The sequence below is a fragment of the Oratosquilla oratoria genome, chromosome 8 (assembly GCF_046742065.1).
Source record: "Oratosquilla oratoria isolate Oo_2021 chromosome 8, ASM4674206v1, whole genome shotgun sequence".
Lineage (NCBI taxonomy): Eukaryota > Metazoa > Arthropoda > Malacostraca > Stomatopoda > Squillidae > Oratosquilla > Oratosquilla oratoria.
The window spans coordinates 20,460,709-20,476,634 of record NC_134784.1 but is presented as its reverse complement, the minus strand read 5'-3'; the positions used below and the strand labels follow the sequence as shown (position 1 = coordinate 20,476,634).

General features: G+C 37.8%; 2 protein-coding genes across 9 annotated transcripts in view; one reads left to right on the top strand and one right to left on the bottom strand.

Moving 5' to 3' along the window:
- Window positions 1-1,783: 1,783 nt before the first annotated feature.
- On the bottom strand, window positions 1,784-3,886 carry LOC143027462 (uncharacterized). The gene is made up of 2 exons (XM_076188749.1): window positions 3,724-3,886; window positions 1,784-3,595 (listed from the first exon to the last, which is right to left on the bottom strand). The coding sequence occupies exons 1-2, from the start codon at window positions 3,784-3,786 to the stop codon at window positions 3,182-3,184; spliced, it is 477 nt and encodes a 158-aa protein (XP_076044864.1). The 5' UTR covers window positions 3,787-3,886; the 3' UTR covers window positions 1,784-3,181.
- Window positions 3,887-5,369: 1,483 nt separating this feature from the next.
- The window catches only part of LOC143027628 (metallo-beta-lactamase domain-containing protein 1-like), a 37,902-nt gene continuing 27,345 nt past the window's right edge, over window positions 5,370-15,926 (top strand). For 2 of the 8 annotated variants that reach the window (XM_076189004.1, XM_076189003.1), the window contains exons 1-3: window positions 5,945-6,378; window positions 9,409-9,573; window positions 12,470-12,583. In XM_076189004.1, the coding sequence (XP_076045119.1) occupies window positions 6,228-6,378; window positions 9,409-9,573; window positions 12,470-12,583 (430 nt within the window). In that variant the 5' untranslated portion in view covers window positions 5,945-6,227. Of the gene's footprint in view, window positions 5,555-5,944; window positions 6,379-6,493; window positions 6,652-8,991; window positions 9,068-9,408; window positions 9,574-12,469; window positions 12,584-15,926 lie in introns of those variants that run through there. The other 6 variants (XM_076189008.1, XM_076189007.1, XM_076189009.1 and 3 more) reach the window with 6 other exon arrangements.

Here is a 15,926-nt window from a genome sequence, read left to right as displayed (position 1 = left end):
TTGCATTAGCTACACAACGTCAGATCATGGTATCAGCAAGCTTAAACGTACCATCTTTTGTCTGACCCGACCCGCGGTCACTTTAGCGTGACCTCAGATTCCGACCGTCAAAGACACCTGCATCACGACCAGAGACAATGTTACCTTAAAACATGTTATTAATTACGTCGATAGGATAATGTTTCTTTCTGTATATATGTATATACAGTATATGGGTATCTATAAATCATACTGTGTGCTCACGCTCAGTTCTATATTGTTAATAGATTTAGTGATAAGGAAAATAGACATGTGTAATTATAACCGTGTTGGCAACCAACACGCATTTTCTTCGTCTCGCCCTGTGTGGCAAGAGACAGACGAGTCTTGTCTATGCTACTGCCAAGACTTACCAATAAAGAAAAACATTCAAGCAACGTCTTTATCTCAACGTCTCCAAACTAATGTAGAGCAACACAAGTCTACACAATTTTTTTCCTGCTATGAGTTATCCTGTAAGATAGGGTGCAGATTGGTGTTATGCCTTAAGTTCAATCTCGTGTTTTAAAACTGTTGACGTTAGGTGTTCTTCCGGAAAGGTTTTTCGTTTAGTCTTTCTACACGTTTTTTGTGGGATTATGGGAAGTCACAAGGTCTTAACTCCTGTTTAATAAGAGAAGGAACACCTGAGTCCCCAGTTCCCGGTTTTGTCTGAAGTGCGTCTACTCCATTAGTCTTCTTGATAGACTCAACGTAAAATTATTTTTTTCGTGATGGGAGATTTCTTCAGATTCTGCATACTATGAATTATTACTAACTTATGTGACTCACCATCAGTCGTGTCTTACTTTACCTGAAATCGACCCTTTTAACCTAATGCTCTTTTGGTTGATTTCTATGCCTATTATGTCTTGGTCTCTCCTATTTTCTGGAAATATATTCTATGTAAAATAATTTTGTCCATCACGACTTGATTATTAAAAGACTGATAATTGGGTCTGGATGTTGTCGTTGGGTTCAGTAATTTGTCATCATTGTGTCCTTGTGTAACGTATAGTTCTACCTCTACGCGTATAGTGGACTAATCGGAAGCATTCTGGTCTCGCATTCGTATAGTTGTAGGTTCGAGTCCCACTCATCTCTCCGATCACCAGCAGTAACTGTTGCTTGCCCCAACAGTCAAAGCGCATAGAGCAAAGGTGACGGCTTCGGCCGCAGCTACTTGGCTCTTGGCATACGTTTATCAACACTAGCATCTTCTATTCATCTATGATATACTTTATAAGCATACGTAGTCACCTAACTTTTTATTGTAGCTCATTCTTATTGTACTAAACACTTATCTTTCGTTTTGCTTGTTTACAAATTTCAATGATTACTATCGTTCCAAGATATTGCTATTGTTATTTTATAATTTTCATGTTTTTACATTTTCATCAATGTGTCTTTTAGGTTAAGTTGAGGAGACGTGGAGGACTGTTTTCGTCCCCTCTTCGCATGGGCGTTTCCCCCTTGAGCCTCCACATATCGGTGGTCGCCCTCTCCTCTTCCTCTGTAGTTCTTTAAATGGGAGTTCCAGTAATGGAGGAGGAGGAGAAGGCGAGAGGAGGATGAAACACCACGACACTCTCAGAAAGGAACGTGAAAGTGTGGAAGGCAACAGCGAGACCATAAGCGAATTCTACACGTTTTCTATTTACCTTGTATAAGAGAAAACGATGTTGTTATGGGACACCTCGCTAAAGGTGATAGGGCCTATATAATTGTTGTACCTTTAATTTTTATTATTTATTTTGCTCCAAATATTGAAGTTAAATGAATACTCAGTTAATTCAGTTAGTAAGGGGTAATGATATTTTTTCTAACTAAGGTTACATTTTATTTTAGAATCTATCGGCACACTGTTAACAAAGCATTATTAGGATTAAATTTAATGCATCCCCCATCAGCCTTGACCGCTTCAGATACCTTTATTAAAGCAGTGAGTGAGGGGATTTGTAAAGAATTTCGAATTTTTGTTTTGATATTTCCGACAATTGAAAAAAGTCTTTCGGCGTCAGCATTTGATGTAGGTAGTGCGAGGACTTGTAGAGCGAAGAGTGCAAAATTGTAATATTTTTTTATGGCCAGTGTGGTCTTCAAAATCCATAATTCTTATGAAAAAAAATCTTCTGCACTGAGGCGTTTCCATTCTTAAGGAAATTTACAAAATCAAGTTTGCGCCATTCATCATCGAGCTCATTTATATTTCCTGAAAACAGTCGTGGCACAGCTTTTGTAAAATCTACAAGCGTATTCATTTCATCCCTTGTACGTTTGCCCATTATTTCTTTGGGTGATAAAAAAAGATGCCATTTTCCATAGGTCGCTATCAATTGGGAACCTTTTTTTTTATTTGCACCGCCATTGTGATGAGGAAATCCCTACATCGTTTTCACATCTGTTATTAATGTAGGATGTTTTAAGGTTGATTGGTCCTGGAATAATTGGTGCATTTCGGGTCCCAAATAAATTTGATTGGTTGGCAAGAAAATCTTATCATCTGTAGGATCTATATCTGCTATATTGATGTTTCTAAAATATTCAGCATTACAATAAGATCTCAATAAACATTCCGAGTAGTTCAGTGATGGATTCTTACAGTAAGTGAATAGTTGGCTCATTACTTTGAAACATTAGATTTATTTTCTTAAATTTAGTAAGAATATAATTTTTAGAATGTAAGACAGATTTTCACTGAGGGATCTGGCATCTTTTCAATTATATTTTGAATTGAAAGTAACCTTAGTTCCGATTCTTTTTCGGTGAAGTAAAGCCTTAGAGGTTGCCGCCACTGCTCCAAGATGCGAGCTACAGCTTCGTGGTATGAGAGCCAGCGTGTTTGACAGGGGTGCAGGATCCTATGTGGCTTGACATTGCAAAAATTTTGAAAAATCTTTAACTCGTGCTTCCTTTTGGCACTACGAGAAAAGAAGGAATATATATCTCTTAGCAGATCTTCACATTTACGAGGAAGTTGTTTAGCTGCCTCTGATGCTGCAAGGTGGATGGAATGACATATACAGCGAAATACTGTTATGCCAGGCAAACTATCTTTGAGGCGGCTGGTTAGAGTTATTTTCTCCCATTATGTTTGAGGCACCGTCCGCTGCAAATCCAATAAAATTACTCCTTGCGATGTTATGACTATCTAGCGTCTCCATTAACTTTTCATATAAGTTCTCCCCTGTTTGTTGATCGATCCCACAGAACTACTGCTATAAAGGTTGATCAAAGAGAAGAAACACGTGTTTATTTTGTGGCTGGTCAAGTCAAAATACCTTACGAGTACAGCACACGTTTTGGTGCAACTGACATCGGTTGTCTCATCTATTATGATTGAGAATTTGTATATCCTCAGCTTCTTCGTGAGATCTTCTGTGATGGCGTTGGCCAGTGACTTAATCATGGTCTCGCTACATTTTGTCTTATGCATGTGAATCCCCTGGGCAATTGCAGAGTCGGGAAACATAACTTTCACTAGCTCCACCATAGGGTCAATGATGGAGAATGAAAGATTGTGCTCTGCAATGAATGCCATCAGGAGAGCCACAGCTACAGCAACGCTGGCACCAACCTGAAAAGGATTTCAACTATGTTATACACGTATTTTTGACTCATTAGATGTATAATTTTTGAGGTAACATACTTGCTCTCTATTCATATTGAATAGATAAGTAAATAGGAAATTATATGTAACCCTACAGGAGAAGATGAAGTCTCTTGCTTGGGTAGATCTTCGAATTTTTGCGCATTGAGGATATGCATCTTTGTCTCCTTGTGCCTTGTTATGGCTGTCAAATGAGCCCCAAACTCTCTTGCAGAATACGCAGCTTGCCTTCTCAGGATCTTCTATTACGGAAGACAACCGTGGTTGGAAAGCAGGGTCAGCTATCAACACATCTCTAAATTTCCTCTTAGGAGCCATATCAATCTAAAAATTACGTAAAAATAATAATTAACTACAATACCCACATAATATAGAGATTACGTCTAAAATGAACACGTTTTAATGCAACAAAGGTAGAGTTATTATTGAAAAGAAAACAAAGACTTACCTGGTCAGTGGACGTGGGTGTAATGACAGCCATGGTAGAGAATGGTGACGAAGAAAACAAAACCCCGCCAAAATATGACGTCATGTTTAATACGCCATCTATGTCACTTACGATAAATTGTTATATTCTTGAAATCTTTACAAAAAAAAAATACAAAAAAAAATACAGACAAAATATGTATATAAATATTAGATTCCGTTCACTTCGAACTGATGCGCATAGTAAAGAACTCAATTATCTTTACGTTTTCATTGTCTATATACATATCAATAGTAATAAAGCCTTTAATAGTCTATATTAATATTCATTATAAATTAATTTTAATTAAATTAATTAGAAAACAGAAGAATAAAATTCTACATATTCTACGAATTGTCGACACAGCGTCATCAGTAGCTTTTGTTTTCCACAATAGCAGACGAATTCTACAATTCGACAGCACAGTTAAACAGTCAGTGGTTCTTAACACTTTCTACCCTCATTTAATTCGCAAGCAGCCCCGTAACGACCAATATGGTTGCTGCTGCTCATTACATCTCCTTTGTCCTACCTAACAAGTTACAATGGCTACCAACCACACCTACCGCTGTCAAACATACATAGAAAAAGAGAAGCAGATCTCACAAATGCAACGCACGGTGCAGCGTCTCAACACAATACCTTATCCACCATAATTTGCATCTCATTAATTCATTCACCCTCACTACTACCTCACTGTAAGTCACCACTTCCAAATTTAAAATTGCACCACACACGCTAATATGTTTATTTTTTTCTTCTTGGATCCTAAGGCCATTGACCCATGAGGGGGTTATGGCGTTTAATTGTTCCATCCAGTCTAAGTTTTTGACTATATCTCTCATTCTGAGGACTCACAAGTCAGATTGCATCTCCAATTTAATATGTAAATTATGTATGTGTAATCATTATTTACCAAAGTTTAAACACTCATATTTCTTGAGATTGCATTTGGTTATAAATTATTAATATGAGGCATAATGTAATGAAAAAGTACTAATAAAAACTTGAAATAATCATCATTCAGGTATTCTTAAATTCCTGTTGCTTCTGTCGGTTTTTGATATGCATTTTATATTGACTGAATCTCAGTAAGGCATTTATGAAAGGTTGCAAATTTTCATGAAGTCTGTTTATGGTCCGTATGTTGAAGTTCCACCACGTAGAGGATGGACGTGGAATGTTGATATGCATTGAGAAGGGACACCCGTTGCAGTGATCTTGCGAAATGTTGGAATAGCTAGAATGTTAGAGAAAAACATTCTTACATTTCGTGTAATATTTGCTGCAATTCTTATTATCAAATTATGTTGATGTACATAACTATTGCTGTGACCCGTCTGATATTCATTGTGCATCTTCACACATAGAACATATTGTATTATAATTATACAAATGAATGACTTCAATGGCGAGTCTAACTACAGCGGGTCGTCAATTTAGGCCAGACACCTTTCAGGGTAAGAAGGACATTACCTGTCCGAGCTCGGTCTAGAAAGGTGACACTGCTTTTGTTGCTGGTTGTATATATCAATGAAATGAATAATCATATTATTGACAATGTCATGAGCTTAGAGACTCATTTCCACTAAATCATGATGATTCATGAAGAGCAAAAGCGCATACATAGTTCAAGAATTCAATACGCTATTCTTCCAGACTAGATTTGATAGTATGCTTATATTCATTCTAAACATACTCTCATGAAAATCATTCTGAATTTAGTGTAATTATGCTAAATATGGTCACTGATACCGAAAGACAGGAACTCTACTGTATAGAAGGGAAAAGGATAGACTCATAGAGTAAGACAGTTTTCAAACAGTCCTAAGAAAATCTTTGCAAAAGCACAGACTGTCCTATAAATTAGTAAACAAACAGTCAGTCAAATTTTGCAAAGTTTAGTTTGCCTCCGGTAGTAAATAAACAAAACTACAGAAATTTTAATTTAGTATAGCTGGCGTTGGCAAAATACAAATCTCAAATGTTTTCCTATTTCTTGTTTATATCGTCGTCGTCGTGAGACTTAATAGTTACTAGTACATCCTTCATGTATTATATGACTTGGTCGCACTTCAAAGGAAAAATTGTTGTCATAGGGTTACTTATTTACTTTTTTCTAAATTAAAGACCATGAGTTATACAGTCCATGTTCTGCAAAATGGGTTTTCAACCATGCAGAATGAAGCAATGCTGGCAAACTGTTCATGTACACTTATAAAAGGACCAACCAACATAATTGTTGATACAATGACTGCCTGGGACAGATCGATTGTTGAGGAAGGTTGGTAACTTGACGTATACTATCATAAGGAAATTATTTGGTTTAAATCAGCGTTTGAGAACATTTTCCGACCATAGCACCCACCTGTTGTCATGTCTAAGCAGTCTAGCACCCCTATCTTGGTATTAGAAGGATAAAAAGTGAAGTGTACTGCTTGATTATTTATTTTCTTGATTCCTTAGAACTGAAATGAATTGACAATATTGTTTGTAGAAGAAGTAAGAACACTAGTAAAATGAAATAGCATGGAAAAATTCAAATATGCACAATTAGGTATCAATATGATTTTTGTGTGCATCACTTCCCAGCACCCCCTATAATAATTTCAGCACCCCAGGTTGGGAAATGCTGGTCCAGATAAAGTAATTTACATGATAGCTAGTTTCATCCAGTGACCTATGAATTTGAAACTGGTATCACTTCCCCATATATTATATATCAATAGAAATATATGGTGTGGTTAGATAAATGGGTCAATTTATAGTTTCACCTAACCAACGGTTTTGATATGTGGCTTATATATGATTCTGGTTAGAAATGTTGTGATGTGAATGATGGTGTACATCATTTCCGTCGCAAATGCGTACTTTTCAAGTAATTATTTAAGTTATGCACTTATGCCTACATCTCCCCAACGATCTGGGGGGACCTGTGGGAAATCGGGGTTTTTGGGTGGGGAGCACTAATAAATCGAGTAATGTGTGTTGCAAAACAGTTATAAAATGAACAAGAACACAAAAAAGATTAAAAGAAAAAAAAAATCACCTTTGAGGTCCAGAGTGTGGTCGGCTAATGCGAGTGGTAGCCATGTTTGTTTACCAAGTTACCAATGATTCAAAATATCTGTCAATATATCCACTACATTTAGCGAAGGCCACTCCACCCGTGCAGGAGTTGCTAACCGTAAACTAACGTAACCTAACCTATCCTAACATAACCTAACCAAACCTAACCTATCCTAACCAAACCTAACGTAACCTAATGTAACCTAACCAAACCTAAGCTAACCTAACCAAACCTAACCTAACATAACCTAACCTAATGTAACCTAACCTATCCTAACCTAACCTAACCAAACCTAATGTAACCTAACCTAACTGAACGTAACATAACCTAACCTAACCAAACCTAACATAACCTAACCTAACGTAACCTAACCTAAACGTAACCTAACCTAGAGTAACCTAACAGAACCTAACCTATCCTAACCTAATGTAACCTAACCAACTTAACCTAACGTAACATAACCTAACCAAACCTAATTAACCTAACCTAACATAACCTAACCTATCCTAACCTAACCTAAACTAACCAAACCTAACCTAACCTAACCGAACGTAACCTAATGTAACCTACCGTAACCTAACCTAACCTAACATAACCTATCCTAAGCAAACCTAACCTAACCCATCATAACCTAACCAAACCTAACGTAACCTAACCTAACCGAACGGTTAGGTTAGGTTACATTAGTTTACGGTTAGCAACTCCTGCGTGGGTGGAGTGGCCTTTACTAAATGTAGCAGATATATTTATATCTTTTTTATGTGTTCTTGTTCATTTTATACCTGTTTTGCAATGTGCATTACTCGATTTATTAGTGCTCCCCACCCAAAAACCCTGATTTCCCACAGGTCCCCCCCCCAGATTGTTGGGGAGGTGTAGGCATAAGTGCATAACTTGAATAATCAATTACTTGAAAAGTACGCATTTGCAATGGAAATGATGTACACCATTGTTCGTATACAACATTTCTCACCAGAAATACATAAGATAAGCCACATATCAAAATCATTGGTTGGGTGAAACTATAAATTGTCCAATAAAGGTTTCTATAAATATGAATGTCAACAACATGTGTACTGAGAGCCTTGCCTGCCAGCTTGGCCCATCTCCAACTCGGGCCATCACCAACTCTGCCCATCGGCCACTTGAGACACTTTGTTTTGATAGATGCAAAGGTCAAAGAAATGAAAGTATATTAAACTCCTCTACTCTCACCTAACTTACCTAACCTACCTAACCTATCTAATCTAACCTAACCAAACTTAATGTAACCTACCTAACCTAGCTGTAATGGGCTGACTTGGTTGAGTAGATGGGCTGAGTTGTGATGGGCCGAGCTTGCTGGCAAGCCTCACAGTACACATATTGTTGACATCCATATTTATAGAATCATTTAACCACATCACATATTTCTGTTGATATATATATGGGGAAGTGATACCAATTTCAAAATCATGGGTCATTGGATGAAACTTGCTATCATGTAAACTACTTTATCTAGACCATCAGGGATGTGCTAGTCATCAGTAGGCCCTGCAACTGTATGTGTGAGCTGCTCTTGTCTCATCTTTGTTGCAGAACCTATTCATTATGGGTGACCCTGCTTAGATTTTCATCTCTATCAACATAGCTTTTGTAGTCATTAAGATTCTTAAGCATATCCACCATGTCAAGGTGTCAACTCTTGGATATATGTAATGTTATAAATTGGTTGTGATAGTAACTAATTCAATTAAGTGGCAGTGAGCCAGCTTTTTAACAGGGGACCACTGAGCATGAATCCTACACACATCATTGAAACAGTCATTAACCACATTCTTATACTAGCATCCAGGAGTCGTATCAGCTGAGAAACTACAGCCCTGAAGTTCGGTTTTATTGTGACTGCTGATGCTACTTGTGTGTAAGGCAGCCCTAAAAATTTTATTTGCTTTGCTGTTGTAACAATTGTGGAATAATTGCTCATGACAGCAACATCATCCAAATCATGAAATGGCTGTGAGCCAGGTTTGATTAATAGAAAATGAAGAGTTGGTATATTGGCATTTTTTAACTGAATGTCAGTGTTTTGAATTCTTATTGCCTCTTCAGCAATTTTACTCCACTCACTGATTATGGAATTGGAAAAAAATACTTTTGCATACTTGTTGATTAAGCATATACAGTTTTAATGTATGGTAGCTTGTATTAGTTTTCAGTACCTGGTGCCAAGAATGCAATTAATAAGTCATGGTTCCAATGCAGGTGTGGCATCACATGGCTTGAACTGTGATGACATTGGATATGCCATAGCAACCCATGGCCACTCAGACCACCTAGGGAATCTCAATCTCTTCTTGAAGGCAAAGCACATTGTAGGATTCACCATATCTTACCAGCATGAGTTCTTCATTCATCCCTTTGAAACAGGTTAGTAAAGGCACTCCATTGTTGAATTCTTCCCCTTCCAGAAAGGCAAATGATGTAATCATAATTTAGTGCTCAGCCTTTTCTCTCTCAACCATCTTGTATCTCATGTTTAGGGTACCTGCATGTGGTGGTTTTGCAAAATGGATATCAGAGAGAATCATCTCCCCACCATCCATCTTCAGAACCAGTCAACACCCTCTTAACCATTTTGGTACAATGACGCCTATGTAGGCATCATGAGGCAGGAGTGGGTACACAAGGATGCTGGTATTAGCATTTTGATTATATATATATTTTTGTAGTTGTACATGAGTTACTCCCGGATTCTGTGAACTGGTTTGATCATGTTTTCTGTGTTTATTATTACTCAGAGTAAAAGAGAATGAGTAATACAGCAGTGACTTTATATCTTATAATGTGAGTAGTGTGATGCATCATACATATGGCAGCCAATGCTGCACATGAGAATTTGACTTGTATTGAAATGATTAACCATCTAGAGGTGTAGTTCTCAGTGGCAGACATATGATCTCCAGATTGGGGCCAAGATCTTTCAATTTCAGCTGTATTCCACCTTTTCAAATAAGCATAGCTGATAAATGACTGTGCCCTTCCTCACACTACTATTAGCTGGTGGTATAAAAAAATGTCCTACACTGATACAACTCGGGCAGCAATCCAAAGTTTCCTCCCTAAGAGATTTATTGGCTGACCCAAGATCTGTTGCGAGCCATTTTCAGGATGTAGGTTTCCAGGCAGTGAAATTTGAGGAAACAGTAATGATTATCTGGTTCATGTTTATATAACTTTATCTGTGATATTGTTTGTGCTGTAGATAATGAACATACTGTCATATATGTTATTATTGATATTATGATAGATTTTAATCTTGTTTCTTGACAACCAATTTTGAAGGGATATCTTGTATAATCATTTTGGCTACTAGCAAGCAGTTTCATTAAATAGAGGGGAAGACACCTTACTATCTAAATTGCTAAAACCTATCTAAACACACACAGGAGTGCTGTCATCTTGTATATTTTGGCTGCTGGAAGAAACCCTATCATTACTCAAAGGGTTTAATAAACTTATATTGGTAAGAAAGAAAGAATATTAACTTTTTATTATAATCTAAATTGCTAAAGCCTATCTAATCACACTCAGGAGTGGTGTCATCTTGTATATTTTGGCTGCTGGAAGAAACACTATCATTACTCAAAGGGTTTAATAAACTTATGTTGGTAAGAAGGAAAGAATATTAACTTTTTATTATAATTCAACCAAAAATCATATATCCCCCAACTTTAGTGGCTCTTGTGGACCTAAATGGTGTGCTTATTTCAAGAGTAAGAGGTTAACTATAGTATGCATGTCACTGATTCTTTAAAATGTCAGAGCTGGGTACATTCCTTGGTGCGTTCCACTTTAGTTTCGCTGCAATTAGTGCTTAAGAGACAGGTTCATACCGAAATAAGTCTGGTAGGCCAAAGAAAAATTTTGTAGGCCACATACTATACTGGCAACTATATTGCTTTAATAGTTTGTGAGTGCTAACCGTGGCCAAACTAAAGTGGAATGCACCAAGGAATGCGCCCAGCTCTGTAAAATGTTATATGACCTATAGGGAAAAGTGATCACATAATACTCAAATTTCAGGGGACAAAGGAGATATAGAGCCAAGAAATGAATTTGTACTGGTAGTGGAGATATAATTTAGGAGAAAAAAAAATGAATAGCTTTGGGGAATTTTTTTAATGTAGGTTGTAAAGAATTCATGAAAAGAAAAACAGAAGGAATGAAATGTGTGGTTCTCAAGAATAGTTTGTAGATTGCAATTAGAGTTTCCTTTTGCTGTCTAAAGCCCATGCTTGCAACTGATTTTGATATGTTTATTTTTTGTGAATTTTCACTTTCAGATCTTTGATGTATTGGCTGAAGGTCATATTAGTATGATGGAAGGGTTTGGGCTGTCATGTGATGCATCATGCAGTGTTCACATATGATGTCTTGTATGCCATGATATACTTCAAATGGATCATGGTCAAAATTTCATGCTTAAGATATAATTTAAGACACACGAAAAACTATAATAAGAAATGTAGGGCTATAAAAAAACTAAAATAAGATTTATTAGGTACAGATACCCCCCAAGGAGGAAATGGTGCAAAGACATAGTGTCAATGGGAAAAGCACAGAGAAGGGATGCAACTCTCTAGGGTCAGGGGTCATATGGATGAAAATAGCACATGGAAGTAGTGCTGTGATGCCTACAAATGTATAACCATGTGGGAAAGAGAAATGTAGCTAATGAGAAATTGTATGCCCTCCTCATGCATAATAAAAAATAAAATGTTTATGTGAAGACAGGTAAATAGGAGATATGAGAAATATATCCCTTTAATCACCCTTAGAATCTATACCTATGCTTGAGAGGAAGACTAAGAATGAGGTAGATGGATAAGGTAAAGATAGCACAAGATACATGAAAAATATCTTATGAACAAGGTAGAGACAATGTAAAACATAGACATGAATGAAGAGTAGTTGTAATAGATGAAGAAATGATGCAGCCTAAAAAGTTATTCATCATGTCTTCATAAATTTTTTGAGTGGATGAGGAAGGGTAATCATAATGAAGCAGAGGGGTAAACCAAGTCCAATTGTCAGGCTCAGCTGTGTCTTGCTGCATTGCCTCTGATACATACATTGTACTAAGGTACAGGGATGACTCTTTTTTCATGAAGTCTTAAGATGAGAAGGGTAATGAATGGGTGTTAGGAAGGTGTGGGTTGGGTGTGGTGTGGGTGTATACTTTGATTTGGCTTTCCATTTTACAAAGGGGAAAAGGTCCTTTGATTCACCATGGGTCCAGTTTATGATTATGTTTGTCTTTCAGGTGAACCATACAAGATAGACGAGAATGTGGAAGTGCTCCCAACACCAGGTCACACCACAGCTGATGTAAGTGTGGTTGTTCGAACCCAGGACATGGGTACTGTGGTTGTAGCTGGTAAGTGTGATTTATCTTATATATTGTACTGAGTTAACCTCATAATGTCCTATGATATTTACTTTAATTTATTTCAGACAAATTTTGATATCTTATGAGTTTAGAAATATGGAAATTAACTAAAGAAATATGAAAAATCAAACTAGTCACAAATATCACTTCTTCCTTCCCCAATATGGAAGTAGCATTAAAGAAATTTAAAAACTACCACATGGATAGCCCAGATAAGATCTCAAACATCCATCTAAAACACTTTAGCCCAAATGCAGTAAAGATCTTGACTATTTTAACCACTCCTGGTTGTACAACTGAATTCCAACAATCTGAAAAAAACAACAACAACAACATATCATCCCCATACTAAACAAACTACCAGAAACACCAGCATCCTACAAACCTTATCTAAGTTGATGGAAAGACTGATTCAAAAAAGAAATTAACTAATCTGTCCACCTCAAACCAACATGGATTCAAGGAAGGCACTACTTTACTTCTCAAAAATATATTGAAAAGGGAGAGACAAAAGAAAGGAAGGTGTGGTGGTTGATGTGGTACTGGGAGAAGAAAAGACTTTAATAGATATAAAAGTGGAAATTGAAGGAAAGATCAGAAAATTTGCTGTGATGTATATATCCCCTAAGATAAGAGCTTGGGTTGAAGATTACCAAGAGATATTATTATACATATGAACACAGTTAAAGAAAGAAATCGAAAGGAGTGATGATATGGTTCTATTAAGTGACCTCAACCGTGGGGAGGTAAACTGAGAAGACTGGGAAGCAAATAGAAATGTAGTATTATGGGGTAATACCATACTAAGCATAGCAATAGACAGTTTGATGACAAAATGAATCACAGAACCAACAAAAATAAGAAGAGAAGAGACACCAGCTAGGCTAGAGTTACTGCTGATGAAAGCTGATGTTGTAGATTCCTTTGTCTACCAATACTCAATGGGGAAGAGCAGTCATATATTATATTATTATTGTACAATAGATTCAGGAATGAAAATGCAAAATTGAGAAAAGAGTTTGAAAAAAAAAAAAGGAAAAATAATATATATATATATATATATATATATATATACATACATACATATATATACCAAGGCTTTTTCCCCCTTACAAAGGGGGTAGCCAAAAAGAAAAAGGCATAAAATCATTCCCACCCATTCCATCCCTGAATACACTCCACACCCCTCCACCCTCCCTCTTATCTTAGCACCTCCTGAATGACGGGTCATCCCTGCACCTTGTCCACTGCCCTGGGTCAGAAGCAGTGTCGCAAGACACAGCACATCCACAGCAAGGCTGCTTCATTAAATCGGCGACCCCCCCTTGTGGGTGAAGGAAGAACAAGTGATGATGGGCAGGAACTTCTTTATTGCTTATACGTTTCGACCGACTTGGTCTTCTACAAACAGCTTGAACCTTACAATTATACACTCGAAGACGGGGACACAGACAGGTCATCCCGCTGGCTGTCTGGGGATTCCCATTCTTGTACCATGTATATGTTTCCCAATTGCATTTATTATCAATTTGCTTGCTGCCTTTGATAAACATACAAAACCTTCTTGATTGAGAGGATTGGGAGAGGAAGAGAGGGAGTAATTGGTGAGGAACAGTGTGGTTTTAGGACAGGTAGGGGATGTGTAGATCAGATTTTTGTGGTAAGACAGGTATGTGAGAAAGCTATAGGAAAAGATAAGGATATTTTTTTGGCTTTTATGGTTCTGGAAAAGGCTTACGACAGGGTAGACAGGAAGGCACTGTGGGAGGTACTGCAGATATATGGGATAGGAGGAAAGCTGTTAAGAGCAGTCAAGAGTTTTTATGAGAGTAGTAGAGCTTGCGTTAGGATTAGAAATGGAGAGAGTGAATGGTTTGAGATAAAGGTGGGACTTCATCAGGGGTGTGTTATGTCGCCCTGGCTGTTCAATCTTTACATGGATGGGGTGGTGTGAGAGGTGAATGCAAGGGTAGTGGGTCAGGGGTTGGAGATGATTAAAGAAAATGGAGAAAAATGGGAGGTGAGCCAGTTGTTGTTTGCTGACGACACTGCGCTTGTAGCAGGATCAGAGGAGGGATTGAGGAAGTTAGTGACAGAGTTTGAGAAGGTGTGTGAAAGAAGGAAGCTGAAGATAAATGTGGGCAAAAATAAGGTGATGAGATGTACAAAGGGAGAGAGTGACAGTAGGCTGGAAGTAAGCATTAAGGGTGAGAAACTGGAGGAAGTGGATAGTTTCAGATACTTGGGTGCGAATGTGACAGGAAAGGGAGGAGTAGGGGTGGAGGTAGAATGTAGATTGAGAGAAGCAAGTAAATGCCTTGGTGGATTAAAAAGTGTAATGAGAAATCGACATTGGGAATGGATGCTAAGAGGAGGTTATATGAAGGAGTGATTGTGTGAACAGCAATGTATGGGGCAGAAACATGGAACATGAGAGAGGAAGAGAGAAGGAGTTTGAATGTGTTTGAGATGAAATGTCTGAGAAGTATGATAGGGGTTACTAGGCTAGATAGAGTGAGAAATGAGGAGGTGAGGAGGAGAACAGGGGTGGAAAAGGAGCTGGGAGATAGGGTTGATGAAAGAGTATTAGGATGGTTTGGACACATGGAAAGAATGAGTGAAGAAAGATTAGTAAAAGAAATGTGGAAGGCGGAGGTGGAGGGAGTGAATATGAGGGGGCATCCTAGGATGAGATGGATGGATGGGGTGAAAGGGGCTTTACAAAAGAGAGGAATGTCTGTAGAGGAAGGACAGGAGGATAGAAGATTGGGGTAAATGGAGAAGGGTTGTGTATAGATGAGGCTGTGATGCATGAGGGGGAGTGAGGAAGTATGTATGAGAAAAAATTTGACACAGCCCGAAGGGATTTCTCCCCATCTCCTTTTCTGCATGAGGGGATGGAGAGGGGGGAGGGTCGCCGAATTTATGAAGCGGCCTTGCTGTGGATGTGCTGTGTCTTGCGACACTGCTTCTAACCCAGGGCAGTGGACAGGATGTAGGGATGACCCGTCATCCAGGAGGTGCCAAGATAGGAAGGAGGGTGGAGGGGAGTGGAATATATGGGAAATGAAATGGGTGGGAGTGATTTCTATGCCTTTTTCTTTTTGGCTACATACCGTGTAAGGGGGAAAAAGCCTCTGGTATATGTATTTATGTATGTATGTATGTACACAAATACCAAAGAGAAAAAGAAAAGAAAGAGATTGCGAAGGAGATACTGAAAGTGGTACAGGACAAGGGGCAGGATTTGGAGAAGGAAATCAACGATGTGGATATGATGAGTACATACTCAAAAGAAAAAATTACAGGCCAATGAAAATCAAACTAAGGA

Bases quoted from the DNA above. Each gene is read 5' to 3' on its own strand.
- LOC143027462 (XM_076188749.1), bottom strand. From the start codon at position 3,786: ATGCATATCCTCAATGCGCAAAAATTCGAAGATCTACCCAAGCAAGAG. The intron at 3,596-3,723 runs GTAGGGTTACAT...AATCCTTTTCAG, and splicing joins AAGAGACTTCATCTTCTCCT to GTTGGTGCCAGCGTTGCTGT.